Source organism: Sapajus apella, unplaced genomic scaffold (genome assembly GCF_009761245.1).
Source record: "Sapajus apella isolate SASKATOON/1434 unplaced genomic scaffold, GSC_monkey_1.0 scaffold632, whole genome shotgun sequence".
Lineage (NCBI taxonomy): Eukaryota > Metazoa > Chordata > Mammalia > Primates > Cebidae > Sapajus > Sapajus apella.
This window is the reverse complement of record NW_022437558.1, coordinates 13,744-34,123: the sequence shown is the minus strand read 5'-3', so window position 1 is coordinate 34,123 and position 20,380 is coordinate 13,744. Positions and strand designations below refer to the sequence as shown.

General features: G+C 41.4%; 3 protein-coding genes and 1 pseudogene across 3 annotated transcripts; 1 reads left to right on the top strand and 3 right to left on the bottom strand.

The window, feature by feature from the left end:
- Nucleotides 1–81: 81 nt before the first annotated feature.
- On the bottom strand, nucleotides 82–2,700 carry LOC116546153 (proline-rich protein 23D1-like). The gene is made up of 4 exons (XM_032272488.1): nucleotides 2,399–2,700; nucleotides 1,623–1,684; nucleotides 1,324–1,391; nucleotides 82–1,109 (listed from the first exon to the last, which is right to left on the bottom strand). Exons 1-4 carry the CDS (start codon nucleotides 2,473–2,475, stop codon nucleotides 477–479), a joined length of 840 nt encoding a protein of 279 aa, XP_032128379.1. The 5' UTR covers nucleotides 2,476–2,700; the 3' UTR covers nucleotides 82–476.
- A 4,621-nt stretch (nucleotides 2,701–7,321) lies between these two features.
- On the top strand, nucleotides 7,322–10,468 carry LOC116546151 (annotated as a pseudogene).
- On the bottom strand, nucleotides 9,538–14,787 carry LOC116546155 (beta-defensin 107A). Its single transcript, XM_032272489.1, has 2 exons — nucleotides 14,208–14,787; nucleotides 9,538–10,962 (listed from the first exon to the last, which is right to left on the bottom strand). Exons 1-2 carry the CDS (start codon nucleotides 14,278–14,280, stop codon nucleotides 10,820–10,822), a joined length of 216 nt encoding a protein of 71 aa, XP_032128380.1. The 5' UTR covers nucleotides 14,281–14,787; the 3' UTR covers nucleotides 9,538–10,819.
- Nucleotides 14,788–16,856: 2,069 nt separating this feature from the next.
- Nucleotides 16,857–18,817, bottom strand: LOC116546152 (beta-defensin 105A-like). Its single transcript, XM_032272487.1, has 3 exons — nucleotides 18,748–18,817; nucleotides 18,348–18,389; nucleotides 16,857–17,070 (listed from the first exon to the last, which is right to left on the bottom strand). Exons 1-3 carry the CDS (start codon nucleotides 18,815–18,817, stop codon nucleotides 16,946–16,948), a joined length of 237 nt encoding a protein of 78 aa, XP_032128378.1. The 3' UTR covers nucleotides 16,857–16,945.
- Between the last annotated feature and the right edge of the window lie 1,563 nt (nucleotides 18,818–20,380).

The following is a 20,380-nucleotide window of genomic DNA, read 5'->3' as shown; positions in this document are numbered from 1 at the left end:
AGGACAAGCGAGAGCAGAAGAGTGTCTCAGCTGGAAGCAAACACAGCAGTCACCAGTACTTCATTCAATAACATCAATATTTATTCAAAAACATCGGCCTGGGGATCGGGGGAGCCTGGATTAAGACAAGGAATGGAGCTCTTGTGCACCTCCGCCAGCTCTCACCTGCAGGAGTCAGGGATTCAGCTCGGTGTGGTTGGATTTAAGCAGTTAAATCCGGAGGAGAAATTCTAAGGGACAGTGTGTGTGAAGTGAAATGCGATCATTTTATGTGAACTCCCTGCAGGGCTCCCCGCCCCTGCAGCATCTGGGACCCTCTGCTGTTGAAGACAGTGGATGATGATGGGAAACGGCAAAGGGGAAGCAACAGGTCCCTGGAATTACTGTCTCTCCACATACAGGGAATGCACTGACCAAGGACCCTGACTATTGACAATCTCTGACCTGTCAATGCGACGGGGGATTCTTGGGTTAAATCACTCCCTGAAGAGACATCTTCGTGCTCTGCTAGGAGGCCTATGGTGAATCCTGTGATAGATCTGGGGGCCAGGACTTGGTGAAGGGGGCATAGGTCTGAGGGAGGAGGTGCACAAGAGCTCCATACCATGCAGGCTGAAAATGTAGTCGTCCGGTTTAATGCGTCGCACTGGACTAGGTGTGGGTGGCAGACGGTAGCGTTGGGGGAGGGCTGTCAGACGGCGTGGAATGCACAATGGGGTTACTGGGAGAAAAGGGCTGATCCCAGCCATGTGGTTTGCTGGGGGTATCATCAAGGGCTGCTGATATAGGGGTGCTGCCTCCCCCTCTTCTGCAGGCGAAAGAGGCACATTCTCTCTTCTCATGTCTGAGACGTCTCCATCTTCATCATGGAACTCCAAGGTGAAGCCATCAACGGAGGGCAGGATGTACTGGATCTGCACAGGGGACTGCAGGCCATCTGGTGACCTCAGGTCCTGCTCAGGGACAATTACAAGGACCGTGTTATCCAGGGTCAGCTGTAGGGCTGTCTCTGGGGCCAGGATGAGGATGCCCTCTTCCAGGCCCAGGGTCACTTCTGTCTCTTCTTCCAGGATCACGATGAACTCCTCTGTGCTGGAATCCTGCTGCTCCTGTGGAAAGACAGCCCTCAGCATTCTCCCCTCAAACAGGCTGCAAATGAGGCTCATGGGAAGGGAGATGCCAGGAGCTTCCCCCTCCACAACTTTAAAATACAAACTCCCTCTCAGTCTGACCCACCTAAATGTACATCCCCTGCTTGTCCCTTGAGCCTGAAGATCGTGCAGCACTGTACAGTGTTTGCCATGCAGGGTCACAGGAACTTACCTGGGAAGGTTCCAGGGACTGGCATAAATCCTGGTGTGGAGCTCCTGGAATTGAGGGTGTTTTTGCACCTATAGAGAGACCACAGTGAGGGAGGTTAAGGCTCTCTTCCAGCAAAAGTCTCTTGGATTTGAGAATATGACCTTCAGAAATCCACAACCCAGCACAGGCCAGCTTCAGGATATCAGCCCTCAACAACCCACTCATCCTGCAGAAACACCCTCTCCATTTATGATATTATGAGACATGACACTGACTTCCAGGCATGGGGATCTTAAGAAATATCAGGGAGAGTGCCTCACCTGTCCTGGGACCCTGCTCCACTCGGCGACGTTTGGGTGGATTCATTTGTGTGGTAGCCAAGCTTTAGGACAGAAAGGGACCTATCAGTCTTCCACACAGTGACACAGAGTCCATTCTCACAAGCAAAAACTCCATTTGTCATCCCGTACACATTTTTCCTGTGGCCCTAGGTCAAGTGCACTTGTGCTCAACTTCAAACTGTAGCTGTACCCAATAAGTACTAATGCTCATCTCTCACCCTCACCTTTTCCAAAGCCTTTTCCTATTGGTGCATGTATGTGACCAGGAATGGTGACCACAGCAAACAGCTTTTCAGGAGCTCATCCACATGAGAAGGAGGGGCATCTAATTTGGTCTGAGGACTTTAGGAGAAGATGTTGGTATTTCGGGTATCTGAACCCCGTGTCTATGCAGTTACAGTGTGAATGGAGTGAGAGACGATGGGAAATGTTTCATTTTCTAGTGAGCACAAGGAATAAATTTAGATCATGCCCACAGTTCACGTGTCTCCACACACAAGCCGACTTTCATTTAGAGAGGCATAGATGGACAGTGGAGGAAGCCTGAGATGAGCCCCCTAACAGGTTCCAGAAACCCCCATGCTGGCTACATCCTGTGGGCCTCCACTGTGGGTCTTACATCTTCCCTACGTGTTCCAAGTTTATAATATTCAATGCCTTCTCTGCCCTAGTTTGGCCCTTTATTACACACTCACACACACACAGTCACACGTCAACCTCCTGGCAACCCAAAATGGACACACATCCCAACATACCTGCTCTCTCCTTGACTGTCACTTTGCAATTCTGTCCAGAAATCACTGGGGCTTCTTGGGCACTGGTAACCATACATAGTAAAGGTTCTCTAGATTTGCTTGTATCAGAAAATCTCAATCTTTGACTTATGTTCTGTAAATCGACACAGTCTACGACTTGATCTTTTCCTTTACCCGAAGAAGATGATCAGCTCAGCACAGCCAGAACATGGGAGTGTGTGCCCTGGCCTGGGACAGGTCGAATGATGCTTTGCTAGAATGAAATCTTGGGAAAATTCCAAGAGGCTTATAAGAGATAGAGCCATGGGATTTGTCAAGATGGATGAATGTGATTGGCTGGTGCTGCTGATTAAATAATAGGAAGGACCTGCAGGGGAGTACTTTTATCAAAACTCAATCAATATGGGTGTGCCCCTGTCATAATTAGCTTAATCTAATCAAAGTCAATCCGACGTAACTCCTACTCTGATTCACCATATAATTGTGATATAAAATATCAGTATTTTAAAATAGTGATATTTACATTCTATTGTACTTTGTTTATTAATTAGGAAAGACAATTATTTTTTGAAAAGTTCATGTGTATAGTCATTTCTGGGTAAACATAAAGGATTGGTTCTAGGAAACTTTGAATTTGTGGATGCTCAAGCCCCTTGAATAAAGCGGTATAGAATTTAGACATAACATATTCATATTAATTCATTTAAATTATCTCTAGATTACTTACAGTACCTAATACAATGCCCAGACCTCACATCATTTATGTGTTCTCAGTAAAGAATTTGGTGAACGGAAAATTCAAATTTTGGGGGTGGGGAGGGAAACTTGTGTAAATATTTTCTGATTATTTTCTATTCATGATTAGTTGAATTCATAGAGCTGTAACCCATGGACGTGGAGGGCTGACAGTATTTTTTTTTTTTTTTAATTGACACAGAGTCTCACTCTGTTACCCAGGCTGGAGTGCAGTGGTGCAATCTTGGCTCACTGCAACCTCCCCATTTTCTGGGGTTCAAGTGATTCTCTTGCCTCAGAGTCCCAAGTAGCCGGGATTACAGGTGTGTGCCACCCAGCCCAGCTAATTTTTGAATTTTTAGTACAGACAGGGTTTCACCATAACATGAGCCACCACTCCAAGCAACAGTATTTTTAAATAATAAAATACTATGTATTTTAAGTGAATGAAGTTTTAAAATGACTCTCCTGGCGAAAATTATCCAAACATAATAGGCTCATAAGACAAGCTGAAGAAAATACAAAAAGGGCCTTTATTTAATTGCTAATATGTCACTATGTGCTAATCTGTCTGTTAACTTATTTCTTGCTTGTATCCCCCACTGGACTGATTTCCGAATTGTAATGCAAGTTCCCCTTTCAACGTTATTATTATTTAAAAATCCATGTCTTCCATGGACAAAATCACCTGAACTTTCAGGTGGCCAGACACCAAATGCCCAAACTCAGAATTAACCTTTTTATGATTAAAAATTATTTAACAACATAAAAAAGGTTAGATGGTATCGGAGGAGAAAAAGGTGACCAGTAAATACAAGAGCTGAACTAGATGGAAAATCTGTGAGGCTGCACTTTTACCGGACGTGCCACCATTAACAGGCCCTTGAGCTCAGGGCGACATTCTCTCCCTAGATCTTGTATAAATTTGTTTGTAGATTCTCTTTCCATTTAGCTGATACCCTAATCAGTTTTATTAGGTGAAGTATAGACTCTGTTTCCCTTGGATGTTTATAAAAATAAATCTAATTACAAAATGTCTTTTTCTGAGAAGTCTTCCCCTCTAGTAAGAAGTCATTTAGATGAGGCCTCGCGTGGTGACTCATGCCTGTTATCCCAGCACTTTGGGGGGCCAAGGTGGGTGGATCACCTGAGGTCAGGAGTTCAAGACCACCCTGGGCAACATGGTGAAACCTCGTCTCTACTGAAAATACAAAATTAGCTGGGAGTGGTGGCACTCGCCTGTGATTCCAGCTACTCAGGAGGCTGAGGCAGGAGAATCACTTGAACCCGGGAGGCAGGGGTTGTGGTGAGCCAAGACCGTGCCATTGCACTCCAGCCTGGGCAACGAGAGCAAAATTCCATCTCAAAAAAAAAAAAGTCATTTAGATGAATAAGAAAAAAAAACAGGATAATTCATTTAATTTTGCTAATGTCATAAAAGAGTCCAAGGCAGACCTTACTGCCTTTATTCCGAGGTCTCTTTGCTTCATGGATTTTGGTCTTTTCTAAGGAAAATAGCAGATACTTTGCGGAAGATCAGATGTAGTTTTATTTGTTAGTTTGTTTCTTTTTGAGGCGGAGTCTCACTTTGTCTCCCAGGTTCTAGTTCAGTGGTGCAAGCCAGCTCACTGCAACCTCCACTTCCCAGTTTCAAGCAATTCTCCAATCTCAGCCTCTCAAGTAGCTGGGATTACAGGTGTGCACCATTATGCCCAGCTAATTTTTGTATTTTGGGTAGAGACAGGTTTCACCATGTTGGCCAGGCTGATCTGAAACTCTTGACCTTGTCATCCACCCATCTCAGCCTCCCAAAGTGCTGGGATTACTGGCATGAGTCACGGCGCCCTGCCAGATGTATGTTTTTGTTTTGACACAGTTTTGCTCTGTCACCCAGGCTGGAGTGCAATGGCGCAATCTCAGCTCACTGCAACTTCCACCCCACGCCGCCCAGCTCAAGCGATTCTCGTCCCTCAGCCTCCTGAGTAACTGGGATTACAGACATGCACCACCATGCCTGGCTAATTTTTGTATTGTTAGTAGAAACGGGGTTTCAGCATGTTGGCCAGGCTGGTCTTGGACTCCTGACCTCAGGGTTCCGCCCACCTGGGCCTCCGAAAGTGCTGGGAATTATAGGTGTGAGCCACCACATTTGGCCCCCAGACATAGTTTTGAAATTGGGTTACTTGGCCGGGCATGTCGGCTCACGCCTGTAATCCCAGAATTTGGAAAGGCAGAAGTGGATGGAACACAGGTCAGGAGTTTGAGACCAGCCTGACCAACAGAGTGAAACCATGTCTCTACTACGAATACAAAAAATTAACCAGGAGTGGTGGCTGGCATCTGTAATCCCAGCTACTTGGGAGGCTAAGGTAGGAGAATTGCTTGAACCTGGGAGGCGGAGGTAGCAGTGAGCCGAGATCTTGCCATTGCACTCCACCCCAGGCAACAGTTAGAGACTCCGTCTAAAAAAAAAAAAAAAAAAAAAATATTGGATTACTTGACTACATTCTCTCTGGTTGTAGGGTTCAGGTTGAAATAGTTAAGAAACAGCCTATGTTGAGTGTTCTGGAGTATGCATATTTTACAGTCAAGGAAGAGAAAGACCTCTCATTGTGTTTCTTGTGTCAAGTCTAGCTGAAAACCTAAGGGTGGCAAACTGGTAGAAGAATAAAAATATGAGGGGCTTGCCAAATAAATATTTTACCATTATACTCGTTTTGACTATAAACAAAATGTTTTTAACCTATTTATAGGTTAAAATCTCAGGATATATACTGAAACAGAATAATGACTTATTTTTGAAGAAATATTTAACAATATAGTTTCATTTGGGGTCCAAACTGTTGTTCACAAGTGTACCTCTTCCCCTTGCCTTTGTAATGGAAATCATTTTTAAAATCTGCAGTGCTACGATGAAAAGAAAGATGTAGTTCTTAATGCTTTAGTGTCATCAACTGAATGTTGAATTAACGTTCCTCTCTTTCATTGTCTATTTTCCAGAGACTTAGCACTGTAAGAAAGAGGAGCCCCTCACGATGTGGAAATGCACGGATGCTGAGCTCGGGGTTTCTCCGCAGGAGCCCCTATCCTTCGAGCTGCACTGAGACTGCCGGCCCTGCCCTGGTCCCACACTTCTTCATCTGCAGGGTCCCTGTATTCTGCAGACTTTCCTCACAATTCTTGTGTTTCTCCTCACAGTCGATCCTGAAAGAGGTCACAGGGAGGACATATTACAGCCTGCTTCAATTATCCATCAAAAAGCCCTCCCCCACCCCAAATTTATACATTTGTTAAATAATGCTAAAATATGCCAACAGGAAGTACAGAACAAAACACGTGGGAACAGCTCAGAAAATTAAGTCTTTATTGCTGTTTCAGAGAAATATCCGGGAGATTGCAGTGAATCTCCCTTCTCAGCAGTTAGGGCTGCCGACCGGAAGTTTTCCTCGTGACGGACACTGCCGGAGTCGCCCCAAAGCCTTGGCTCCCATGCTCCCTGGAGACCCAGCCCCGCCTCCGCAGCCAGAATGCGCATGTGCCCCGCAGAGCCGGAAGGCGGATTGCAGAGCCGGAAGGCGGATTCCAGCGCCCTCTCCCGGCCGTAGTGTTGCAGCGCAGGAGCCTTGGCCTTGACTGCTTAGCGGTGGATCTGAGTCTGAATAGCTGAAATTCTTGTTTATATATTCAGTAGTTTTCTTTTGGAAGATCAAATGAAAATAGAGCACGGTATGATTTGCTTTGATGACAGAGAAGTGAAACAAAGAAGCAACACCAACAACAATATACAAACGGCGATTGATTCCCTGTATGTGGAGGGAAGAGGAGCTTGAATAAAAGAAACATTCTTGAATAAAAGAACCTGTCGGTATGCATTAGTCAAATCCCATACAATTTTACCACATAAATAGTACATCTTATTGTGACTCAGGACTACAGCTTATGTCATACCCAATTTTGGGGGAAGTGGGACACTCCCTAGTACAAGGAAAGAACACTGACTCAAGGATGTAACCCATACACAACATGCTTAAAGTTTCTCTCCATTGTTACTTTTCTCAAGACTGAGGGCAGAACATTGACTGAAGGAGAACTCAGTGGAGAGAGCTCACTGGACAGAAACCATATATATGTTGGAATAATCAAAACCACTGAAGTGGCAAGCGGAACAGCGGTTCTAGTGACGCCTGTGCAGCACCCGGAGCTGCGGATGGATGCAACACCCCCAGCCCCGCCCCCGCCCCCGCCCCCGCCGCCGCCATGCTGTTCTCCAACAGCCACAACACGCTGAAGCTGCGCCTCGGGGCTGAGGACTGCTTCCCCGACCTGAGCAGCCACAACCACGTACCGACCCTGAGCTGTACGCGGCGCTGCGCGCCAAGAGCACGGCGAGCGGCTTCACGCTGGACGGCATCATCCAGACAGGCGTGGACAACCCGGGCCACCCATAGGTCCTGACCGTGGGCTGCGTGGCGGGCGACGAGGAAGCGTTCAAGGATCTCTTCGACCCCATCATGGAGGACCGGCGTGGCGGCTGCAACTGTAATGAGAGTTGTGCCTCAAATGTGTTTTACACAATGACTCACTCGAGTGGAATATGCTGCCCTGTCACCAGGAAGGTGACTTACGCCTTACTGGACACCAGGAAGCTCATGGACTCTATGAGCACAGTGTAGCTCAAATTCTCATTGTGAGCTCATCTCAAAGGGTCAGAAACAGGAACTTTTCCAAGCATTTACCTTTCCTCAGAAAAACCCTTTTATGTTCTGACCCATTTCAATAGGCAGCAGACAACGAAGTGAAAACCAAGGCCTTTATCACTACAAGTAACTTCCTTCCTTTATTAGGACAAGGCAAGAAGAGAAATGATACAGTTTGGATAGTTGTCTCCTCCAAGTCTCACATTGAGCACAAGATGAGCACAAGACCGACCTCAACCCCGGCAACCTGCAGGACGGCGACGACCTGGACCCCACCTACGCCCTGAGCTCTTGGGTGCGCACGGGGAGCGCCGCACCAAGGAGAAGCTCGCGGTGGAAGCCCCGTCCAGCCTGGACTGCGAGCTGGCGGGCGGGTACTGCGCGCCCAAGAGCGTGACCGAGGCGGAGCTGCAGCAGCTCATCGCCGCCCACTTCCTCTTTGACAAGCCCGTGTCGCGCCTGCTGCTGGCGTCCGGCGTGGCCCTCCACTGGCCCGACGCCCGAGCCCGCGGCATCTGGCACGATGACAGTAGGACCTTCCTAGTGTGGGTCAACGAGGAGGACCACCTTCGGGTCATCTACACACCTGGAGCACCTCTGACTACAGTTCGTCTAAGTCAGGCTTTACTAGGCCTGCTCTGTGGTTCACGGTCAGAGGAGCTCATGCAGGGATTAGACGACACAGTTCTCTCCATCATCAGTTTTTGTGCTTTCTCATACAGCCCCTTCTCCATATATAGATATTGGAGATTTTGCCCAGTGGATTCCCTCAAGGTCTCGATTTTATTAAACTTGTCAAGGCTTCCACAGATTGTTTTTCCACTTAGTGAGACTTGTTTCAAAAAAAAAAAAAAAAAAAAAAAGGGGAAAAAAATTAAATGGCAAATGAGAATGCTAATAGTCCTCACAGGTGAAGGTGTCCAGAGAGACAGGAGATAGGTAGCCTCATTTTGGTCAGTAGCTCACGCTCACCTGGGACAGTGGAATGTCTTTGTTTGGAATAAAAAGGACCTTTCTATATAGACAACCAGGAACAGAAGTCACCATATGAGCAGAAGGGCTTTCATAAGAGAACAGAGTCCTTAACATTTTCAGTTGAGTTTCCCAGAGGAATGAGAGTGAGCAGTTTAGAACTGAAATAATTATCAAATGAGAACATAAACTACAAATATATTGGCAACAAAGGAAGTTTAGCAACAACACTCCTTTAGTTTCAGTTAAAGTGATTTACGCTAAATGATAAACCAGTTGGTTTAAATGATCACAGGGCATTTTATCTGTGAAAAACAGGGGAGTCTCCCTGTGTTGACCAGGCTGGTCTCGAACTCCTGGGCTCTTGGCCTCCCAAAGTGCTGAAATTGTATGAGCCTTTATACCTGGCTTTTAAAGACATTCTATAGGTTGAGAAGGATATGGGCTATGAAAACAGTGGAGACAGGACATGCATATTGCATTTCAAGTCACTTGACACTGATAGGGAAAAAAGAAAAGGAAAAAAGAAATGAGAAAGCCTAAATACACTTAGATTCTCAAAGGCTGTTAGTTTTATCTGAGACAATGGATAAGGAATTTCTAGGAAATATGCAGAAACAGAGAAAGTTCCTCTGATTGAAACAGATAACTTTACATATTTTCCTCCAGCATAGTTTTCAGAATGAGAAAATTAGCACCATAAAGACAAGTACCAATACCAGAAGATCTCTTGAAAACACGTTTTATTTGTTATTTTAAAACATTTTACAAATTGTCTTGTTCCAGATTTTTTTCTCTCTTATTTACATCTCTACAGGAAGCCAGCTTAATTGATTAGAGAAGGAAATTTTCTAGAGCAGCACGGAGGGGTTTTGCTGCCTCTGTTCTGGGAGGGTGTGCTGTAAGTCTTCTATGATGAAATGGTCTGTGATACATACTTTCCTCTGCTTGAAAGCTGAGTCTCCAAATTTTGGCAAATTAGGGAAAAGGCAAGCCTCAGTTTGCCATTGTTATGGCTCTGAAAGGGCAGGGATCAGGGGATCATAATAGATTTTAGAAAGTGTCCATTTTTTTTTCTAGTTTTTTTTTTTTTCCCCCAGTTTGTTTAGGTCTCTTCCTCCATTTATTTATTCATCTGAACCTGCTGAGAAATGTTCCATCTTTGGGATTGCCTTTTGCTGTTCTGTTCTCTTCCAACATGCTATTTTGTGAACATGCTAAGAAGACAAGTCCAGAAAGCCCAAAGTCTGAATATAAATGAGACTAAGTAACTGTATAATCTTCTTGAGTCTCAGTCTCCTCTTTTGTAATACGGGTGCTGAATTAGATGACCTTTGGGGAACTTGCAGCTTCAGTAAAGCATGCTTTGGTCAGTTCTCACTGCAAACAGCCAGAATGCAGACGTTGCTCAATCTACAGCCAACTTGAATTTTGATTTAGGGGCATTTCTTTGTAAAACTTGATGTTTTAGATCCAACAAGAAAATGAAAAACACTCTAAGCAATTCCTAACTATAAAAGAGAGGAAGGAGTACATGACAGTGATAATGCTGAAGCAGCCACAATTAGCGTCTAGCAGGAATTCCCTTTACTGTGAGGCTCAAGCTGTTCACATTATAGATACCAGAATCTTTGCACAGAGGACCCAATGTCCTACATCTGTTTAAAGACAGAGCTACAACTTTAAAACTCAATTCACCTGAGTACCAGTCCAGCCATTCCACTCCATCTGTTTTATCTATTTATTCAATGGCTTACTTTTTTATAAAGTGAAAAAAATGGTTAATAGGCCCCGTGTCAGGAACTGAGGCTACAAAGGTCAAAAAGATATAGTGCCTGCCTGGAAGAAGTTCACAGCCTAGGAAGGGTGTCTCTCTAGCATTGGAAACTGGACTGACACGGCTTCGGATAATCCAAACTTTGCAGATCAAAGAGAGAAGGTACAGAGAGATTTGTCCCACTGATATCGTAGCCAGAGAATCTTTACGTCTTTCATTCTTTCAGCTGGTGCTTAGTTTTTAGTGCTTCTTTCTGTTTTTGCAGCAAAATGGTGTTAATTCAGCTCTACAGCCCCCAATCTTTACTTCAAAAGTAAGACATTCAGCTTCACAGTGACCTTCCAGTCTCTTACAAATCAGTGCTCTATGAATTGCTGTCCTGGCTAAGTAAAGAAAGCAATTTGTTTTTAGTTATCTAGTAATTAGTAACTGGAATATAAAATTACATTGCCTTGGCCAAATTCAGACTTCCTCATTACTGCCACTGCTAGAAACACAGACTATAAACCTAGAAATTAGAAAAATCAGATGTTATCTGAACAGTTCTATCTGAGCTCAGAACCCTGGTACAATATAATCAATGTCCTTATTAAGTCACTTAGAAAAAACAGAAAAGATTTTTATATGTCAAAATCATATCTAGCTTGTACAGAAACAATGTTTCTTCCAAGGATGGTGACAAAATACTTTCTGATTTCAATAAACAGTCCTTACCAACAGATTTTTTTCCATGTCTCCAAATAGTCTTTGATTTATAGCAAAAGTTAAAGATTGTTGCATTATAGGCAGACCAATAATAGATTATATGCCTTGGCATATGGTTTTGGAGTCTTAGTTTTAGGTAGAAAGATTAAAAAAAAAACCATGATACTCATCCTTCTCAATTTACTGTGCAAAGAACACCAATGGAATCATGTATTTAGCTCTGGCAAGCAAATGAGACGTAGGCAACGTCCCCCACTCATAACAGAGATTAGGTTGAAGAGAGAAAAAATATGTCAAAACAGGAATCTTTTTAAATTGGTAAGATATATTCTTAGGAAAAAATAGTGGAAGAAGTTGCAGTTAATCTCAAAAGGAGCAATGTTTATTCTTGGAAATAACAACTTTTGGGAAGAAACAGTACATATCAGCTGCCATATATCTGAAATACTATCATGTGGAAGATATTTTGTTAGTTCCAAGTGAAGGCAAAGACTAATGGAAGGAAATTGCAGGGACTTATATTTGTGCTCAAATTAAGGAGAAATTGTTAAATAGTCCAAAGTTGAACTTGGGATACTGTGAGTTTCAGATTACTGAAATTTATCAGTCTTCTGGACAATCAGTAGTTGACATATGTATATAAACATGTATAGGATATTCAATACTGAATCAGGGCAAAGAACAAAAAAAAAGTAAGTAGAAGAACAAATGACAATTAAACAATAGTAAACTCTAACATAGCATAGAGTATGTGCCCAGCAATGCCCAGTTATATAGAAAGATTGTCAAACTGTCCCAAAGCAGTCATTTTTGCCTTCAGACTTTTAGCCATAGAGCCCCTGGGTTACCTGGACACATGAATACTTAGCTAATGACATCAGCTCCTAGCTTCCTATATGTCCATATGAACAAACTTGGAAAAATGAAAAAGGAGCGAAATGATGTGAGCTGCTTCTATGTAATCTCGATCATGTTCTATACTTTCTAACCCTGCCTGTTGGAACATCCTTGGGACCCAATAAAATGGTCACCTGTTTAGGAAAGCAGGGTTAACCTTCAGCCCAAATCACAACATAACTTGGTGAAAACAAACCCTGTACCCTCACCTAGTCAACTTAGCTATTTTTGGACTTTTACATGAAATAAGGTTTTATCTTTTCTCAGTCACTCTAAGTTTCTTTATTATAATAAGTTAGTTTCTAATTAATGTAACAAGTTTATTCCTCTTCAAAACAATGCTGTTATTGTTATCATTTATAGAAAGGAAAGTAAAACACAAGAGTACATACAGCTTATAAAGATTGTCACTGAGATCCAAACTCATATAGTTTGGACTAATAACCTATGTTTGTTGCCTTTTATGTTGATCATTAAATTCACTTCTAACTCTGAGATTCCGTGCGATTATGGTGATGGTGGTGGTCCTAATTTGTGCCCAGACTATGCTTATTATTGTAAATAAAATATGTCCAAGATGAGTTTTGTGGACAGGGAACTATTAGGCATCTACGTCTATAGATTGATCTGAATAAATTGGAGTACTGATTAAAGTGGATGGAGAAGACAATTTAAAATGCGTTTATCCTGGAGCATTGTCTGACATCTATGAAAAGATGCTGAGGGCAGAAAATAGGGAACTGATTTTACAGCTGAGGCTTTCATGGGGTCACTGAAAGTTTCCTGCAGTCAAAGGGGTCACTGAAACAATGGGGTCACTCAGACTTTTATGGGGCAGTGTTCCTTGGCTCTGATCTTTAGTTCTAGTCTTGCCTATTTCCAAATGTGCAATGTAAATACTACTTCCCAGGAAGTCTTTCTGCATTTTCTAGTTAGAACCAAGTTTCTGGATCTATGGCTTCTCTTTATACTTTGCATCTTTTATGGAACTTGTGAAAACTGTTTCATATTAAAGTTATTTGTGTAACTTCCCATCTCATTGGTATACTTACTCATACATGTTAAATTTATTAAATGTCTATTTACCATTACAGGCAATCTATTTTTGAACAACACAGAAATAACTGACTAATAACTTCAAGCAAATTAGGGTCAATGTCCATGCTTTAATTATATTTTTGCCTCTTCACTTTACCTACCTTTATTGTAGCGGACAGAACAATTTCTTATAATTGGTTAGCACACATTCAATATCTGTTGGTTTGGTAGAACTACTGAGGACAGAATGTGTAATAAAGAAATGTAGAAATTCAGGAGCCATGAAGGAGCAGACAGGGGCTTCATGATGCATGGAGAACCTCTAACAGGAAAAGCTTCATAACAGAAGGAACAAGGGATACTTGAGGAGGTATGGTCAAAAACGTTTCTTAGGAACAGAATCATGGTTGGTATTAAGCAAAGAGAGACTCAATGACTTAAGAGAATAGTAAGATGTTAGTTTAGTGGTTTTAATGGTATAATTTTCAACCAGTGTGTGAAAACCAGAGAGCCTAAAATAATCTGTGGATAAGAGATTTGGACCAACAACTCAGACGTGAAAAAAATTAGTTAAGAATCTATTAACATAATTTTAGTTTAATTTAGACTACAAAGGCTGTACTTTTCTAAATAAGCAAATATGTTTGGCATTTGCCTTGGATTTTTTTTTTTTTTTTTTCATTTTAAAGCAATCACTTTGGAAGATGCTGAACCTGCATTGCAGATTATAAAAGGAGGAAAGCGACCTACAGGTCCAAAGAAGTCTGAACTCCTTGGCAGAGCTATTAGGGAAGTTGACTGGATACTATTAACGGTTGGAGATGGTCTGGGTCATGAGGTCCCATTGTTTTGTGCCTGAGCTCAGGAAAAGATTTTCAGTGACTGGTTTGCCTTGGAAAGTTCAACTTTGTAAAAGTTGAGCTTTCTTCTCAAAAGACAGATCCTGAGCAGACTGTCATCTCTCTCTCTAAAAGAACTTCCCTCTTACCTGGGAAAATTTGAGCAAGAAGAATGAGAGCGGCAAAAATAAAGAAAAATATTCTCACGGCTCCAGGCATCATTGGAGAGCTGATGAAGAAAGTGCAGTAGCTGGAATAAAGCTCTTTTATCAAGAGGCATTGATTAAAATATGTTCCTCTGCTCTAAACGGGCTGGAAGTCAACCTCAGTTTGTAATGTTCATTGGGAACATACCATTTTCCATGCTCCACTGATTAATGTGTGGGCTGATGGATCAGATTTGAACTAAATCACATTTATGGAAGAGAAAGGCAGATAACCCTGCCTTTCTGCCTGGAATATTTTATTCTATGTCTCTGCTTAGATTTCTCTCATTTTTCCTTCAAGTCCTATCTCAAGTATTATCATGTTCTTAAGATATATAGCCACCAACCTGTTCCTAGTACATGATTTTACATAAAACCTAATTCTTAAAAAAAAAAAAAAAACTAAAACAAAACCTTCAATTTTATGTTCAGGAGTACGTGTGCAGGTTGGTTGTTTTTTGAGGCAGGGTCTCCCTCTGTTGCATGGAGTGATGTTGCTTAGAAAGAAAAGGGTTAATCCATCAAAAATACATAAAAATCATTAACATTTTGTATATTACTTAAAGAGAAATAGACGCTTCTATATTCATAGTAGAAAATGTTTACACCACTCTCTTGGCAACTGATAGAACATGGAAAAATTAGCAAAGTCATGCATGATCTGAACAATACCACCATTCCATTGACTAAATTGCTATTTATAGAACACATCATAACCCAATTGCAAAATACCCATTTTTAAGTACATATGATACAGTCATAAAAATAAACCACATGCTAGGCCATAAAACAAATATTCATGTGTTTAAAAACATTTAAATTCTTCAGAGTATACTTCTCACCACAAGGGGATTATATTGGAAATCTATAAAATAAACTATTTAGCATATTTCCAAATATGTGGAAATAAAGCAACATAATTCTAGGTTGTGTATGCATCAAAGAATAAATAATGAGAATTGGAAAGCATTTCTATATATCAAATTTTGTGGAACACAACAAAACAATCACTTAGAAAGCAATTTATATCCAAATACTTATTGTAGAAAAGAAGAAATGTCTAAATCTGTGACTTAAAATTATGTTCTAAGAAACTTAACAAACAATGTAAGCCCAAGTATACAGAATAAATGAAATAGAAGTTATCACTACAGATCCAAGAAACATTAAATATAAAACTTTTGTCAACATGTTTATGACAAAGCATTTCACAACTTATATAAATTAGAAAAATTCTCTCAAAAATTTAACATACCAAAATTGACACAAGAATTAGCAGAAAATATAAGTATTTCTGTATTTCTTAAATAAATTAAATATGTTATTAAAGGAAAGATGGCTTCTGCTTAAGATGTAGAAATATGCCAAGAAAACCATCCCAGCCGGGCATGCTGGCTCACGCCTATAATCCTAGCACTTTGGGAGGCCAAGGTGGGTGAATCACCTGAGGTCAGGAGTTCAAGACCAGCCTGGCCAACAGGTGAAACCTTGTCTCTACTAAAAATACAAAAATTAGCTGGGCATGGTGGCGGGCACCTGTAATCCTAGCTACTTGGGAGGCTGAGGCAGGAGAATCACTTGAACTCAGGAGGTGGAGGTTCCAATGAGCCAAGATGGCACCACTGCACTCCAGCCTGGGCAACAAGAGTGAAACTCCGTCTCACAAAAAAAAAAATTTTTTTGACCTTTATTTTGTGAAGCTGGATTTTATTTCACACGGCAAAAGTTATACAGTCAGCCATTTATGTACCTTCTGTGCTGAACATTTTAAGTTAGTCTCTAATCATTTTCTTTCACAGGTAAATATATCAGAAGTACTGGAATCAACGAATGACAATATTTAGGCAAAGCAAGAAATAATGTGAATATAAAAGTAATGTATTTGATAGAATTATTACTTTATTAACATAGATGTGGATGTCATTTCCATTTCTCTATTAATTCTGTGAGAGTTAGTACATACAGATGGACACACAGAACACAGAACAGTTAATGGATCCTAGCTATGGCTCTGAGGAAATAACAGCCTCTTGGGCCTGAATATTTTCAAATATAAATGGGAGTAATAAAGTTTCATAAGGTAATCATGAGTCAGATCAGAGAAGTATGGAAAATATTTCATAAATTATAAGGTACTTCACAAATATATAGTAGTGGTATCTGATTGAGTAGCTACTAAGTACACACTCATGTTTTGATTTTTTTTTTTTTTAAGGTTGATCTTGACTGATGCAGTGGCTCACGCCTGTAATCCCAGCACTTTGGGAGGCCGAGGTGGGCAGATTGCCTGAGCTTAGGAGATCAAGACCAGCCTTGACAACATGGTGAAACCCTGTCTCTATTAAAAGTACAAAAATTAGCCAGGCATGGTGGCATGCGTATTCCTAGATATTTGGGAGGCTGAAGCAAGAGAATCATTTGAACCTGGGAGGTGGATGTGGCAGTGAGCTGCGATCGTGCAGCTGCACTCCAGCCTGGGTGACAGAGCGAGATTCCATCTCAAAAAAAAAAAAAAAAAAGGTCATCTTTAAAAAAATAAGCAATAAAATGAAACAAAGAGAGAAGGAAATGAGAATGATTCTGAGACTCACTCACCGTGTGACTTGGATAAGCCACATAATTTCTCTTGAACTTCTTCCTTGAATACACTTCTAAGGTCAGAAGGGTGCTGGACTGGTTTGTCAGATCGTTGATCGGCAGCAGAGGAGGTTCAGCCTGCAACTTCCAACGGCCTTCTCAGACTCCAAGCACTCTTTCCTGCATTTTCCACGACCGAGCTTGCACGACTCACAGACAGCAAACTCACCTGTGCCAAGAAAGAGCTGCTGAGGTCTTTCAGGAACTGTCTAGAAATGGGGAACATGTCAAAATCCACCAAATAAAGGGGATAGTTTGTATGTATGATTACAAAGAATATTTTCAAGAACCAGCTGAGACTTTTCAATAAGCGCTCCTGCTTTTGCAGTACGGAGTTGGGGAGAGTTAATTTTTAAGCAACAGATTATCACAATTCCTACTTTCCAAGTGTTTATAATCTTGCAGGAATCAAAAGTAAACCATAGGCAGACAAAGAGACATACATGCTATAGAACTACAAAAATACATACCTGATACTACTGTGAAATTTGCTAGACAAAAATGGGAGGGGTATATTGTGGTTTTGGAAAGATCCTTGAAGATGGAGTTAAGAAGCTTAGGTTCAAGTCTTCTTTGGGCCAAGTAATCGCCAGGTATCCTCAGTAAGTTCTTAAGAACAGCATTCTCACTTGTCCAGTGGCCATTCTAGAAGCATCTGACTACATTTTTAAATCAGCTTAGGAATCAAATAGAATATTATATGCAAATATTTTGGTTATAATAGTAACTACCACATAGGAGTGTTTTGAAGATTACATGACAATGTCCATGTAAGGTTTTTAATAGGATGCCTGGTACACAGGAAACACTCAAGGACTAGTAGCAACCTAATTTTTCTCACTTTGAAATTCTTTCTAAACCCTTTTCAACTTTGTTTACAATATTTCTTTCATTTTTGTTTATAATGTGCTTTCTTTCTGTATAAGATGACTTCAAAAAAAGAGAAGACATGTGTGGGCTCTTCATTATGAATAGCTTTTCTGCGATGGTGCTGAGTTTTCACTGAAGTAACCTCGGGCTTTAATTTGAGCTTCCTTCAACCAACATCATTCATGTGTGATATATGTTATTACCAGACTTAGCAGCAGAGCTTGCAAGAGATGGGCAGGCATGTTCTCAGAGCAGAGCTAATTGGCTGGTACAAGACTAAATCTATGACCTCAGTTTACTGAGCACCAACAGCTAATGGGAAAAGCCAATGAGTCCAATTTTCTATGGCCAAATTACAGTCCAGACACAAAGATATTTTTCTGTGAAATCAAAAATATCCAAATATTATACTTGGAACAAGAGAAAGGGAAGAAGGTAAGTTAGTAAACAAGTATTTCAGACAATTCTATTTCCGCCACTATCTCTGTCCCCTTTTTGTCTCTGGACATCCAAGAGAACCAACAGAATCGGAATTCCTAAGGGAAAAAATAACTATATACAAGAGATTTTACTCACCTGATGAAAATGGCTGGGAAAATTCAAGTCCTGCCTGGCTCCCTAAATTCAAAACAAAATACATTCTGAAAATGAAAATCAACACAGGAATTAACACTGTATAAAACATTATTCCCAACTCCACGTGTGACATGGCATATCAGGAGACAGTAGATTGCAGAGTTGCAATCTTTATTCTGTTTCTCAAGGCCAGCATTCCAGGTAACCAGCAAAAACAAATTACAAACAAAAAAATACACTATATGCAGTTTGATCTTAGAAAATGTCACTGTCTATCTAAGAAATTCCCATGACAGGCACCATGGGGTGTTGACCATTACACTCCTTTTCAAGGTCAAACATAGAAGAATCATCAGGGTTTATAATCCGCCCCGTCAAAATCCCATCCATTTTTATTTACCAGATGGCTGTTGAGCCAAAATGAAGAACACAGCAAATACAAAATAAAACATCTTCCTTATCAGGGCCATCTTTTAGGGAAGACTCTTTAGAATGGAGATTGGGATTTCCTCGAGAAGGCCCCAATGAGAGGCTCATTTATATTTAAAAGTAATGGGGAGATGCTCTTGATCAGTGAAGTGAATCAGTAAAGAAAGCACAATTATATGCTCCATTTTCCAGGATCAAGGGATGATATGCATAATAACCCTTGGCATCCAGAAAGCCTTATATTTTGGGGAGTCTAACCGGTGTAGTGGAAAGAACACCAGGGTAGGGGTTGAAAGACCAGGGGTCATGCAAGGTTCTGCCATACTAATCCAGGGACCAGAGGCTAGTGACCCCTTTCATCTCTTCCAGCTCCTGTTTTCTGGGAGAAAATAAGAACCCACTCGCAAATTCTGTCTCCTTCTCAAGGTTTTGTAAGGATCTAGTATGATTATAATGCAAAAGTGTTTTGAACATGTGGAATGCTGAGAACAAGGCCTGGCACCCTGTAAGAACTCAATAAATGTGGACTCTAGCTCTCCTAGCTTTCATTTTTACTGTCTACAAGTATTACAGGGAGAAAAGGAGGGGTAGTAATCATTTTGTCAAGTTAGCTCTGAGTCCCCTTTCCTGTAAGATATCACTTCACAGACGAAAGTCATAATTACTGCATATTTTAAATTCATTAAGGACATAGGTATTGGCCCAGATGGGTGGCTTGTGTCTAATGTCACAGATTTTTAGGAGGCCAAGGCAGGTGGATTATTTGAGCCCAAGAGTTCCAAGATCAGCCTGAGCACATAGTGAGACCTTGTCTCTACAAAATAATTTTTAAAAAAATCGCTGGGTATGGTAGCATGTATCTGTAGTCCCAGCTACTCAGACTGATGTGGGAGGATGGCCTGAGCCAGGAGTTTAAGGCTGCAGTGAGCGATGAGCATGCCACTGCACTCCAGCCTGGGCAACAGAGCGAGGTCCTGTCTCAAAGCACAAAACAAAACAAAACATGGGTATGAAAAGCAATATTGATACCACTATCTTCCCCTCAAATAAGCCTGCTGATTCCTTCCCTGTTGCCTATATTTATACGATGTTCTGTCCTTTATTTCTGTAATGTAAAGTAGAATAATTTAAAAATATAGACTACGAAGTATATGACTCACAAAGTATATGACCTTGGATAGGTTACTTAATTTGTTGAACCGCAGTTTCCTAACCCTTAAAGATACAATTACGGTACTTAGTCACAAAGTATTTGAGAGGATTGACTGAGATAAGGTGTATAAAGTGCTTAGCAGAGTTCCTGGCTACTATCACTAGTACTAACGCACCTTTCTCTCTATTCAGCCTTGAGCCCAAGTTTTCTGTAAACTGTTTTTCGAGTCCACAAATTCACCATGAACCTTTTCTGGCCTATGCAGGAAGGCACACATTTTTATGTTGCTGCTGTGGCTTGCAAACAATTCAGATTTGGAATCCAAGCTAATGCCTGTACATATAGGGAATAAGGCTGAGCCTCCAGGCTTTCAGCTTTTAGGTATTTTATATAGTCTGCATCAGGGCCAGCCTCCTGGGCAAATGGCCAATGCAGCCACAGCTCCCTGCCT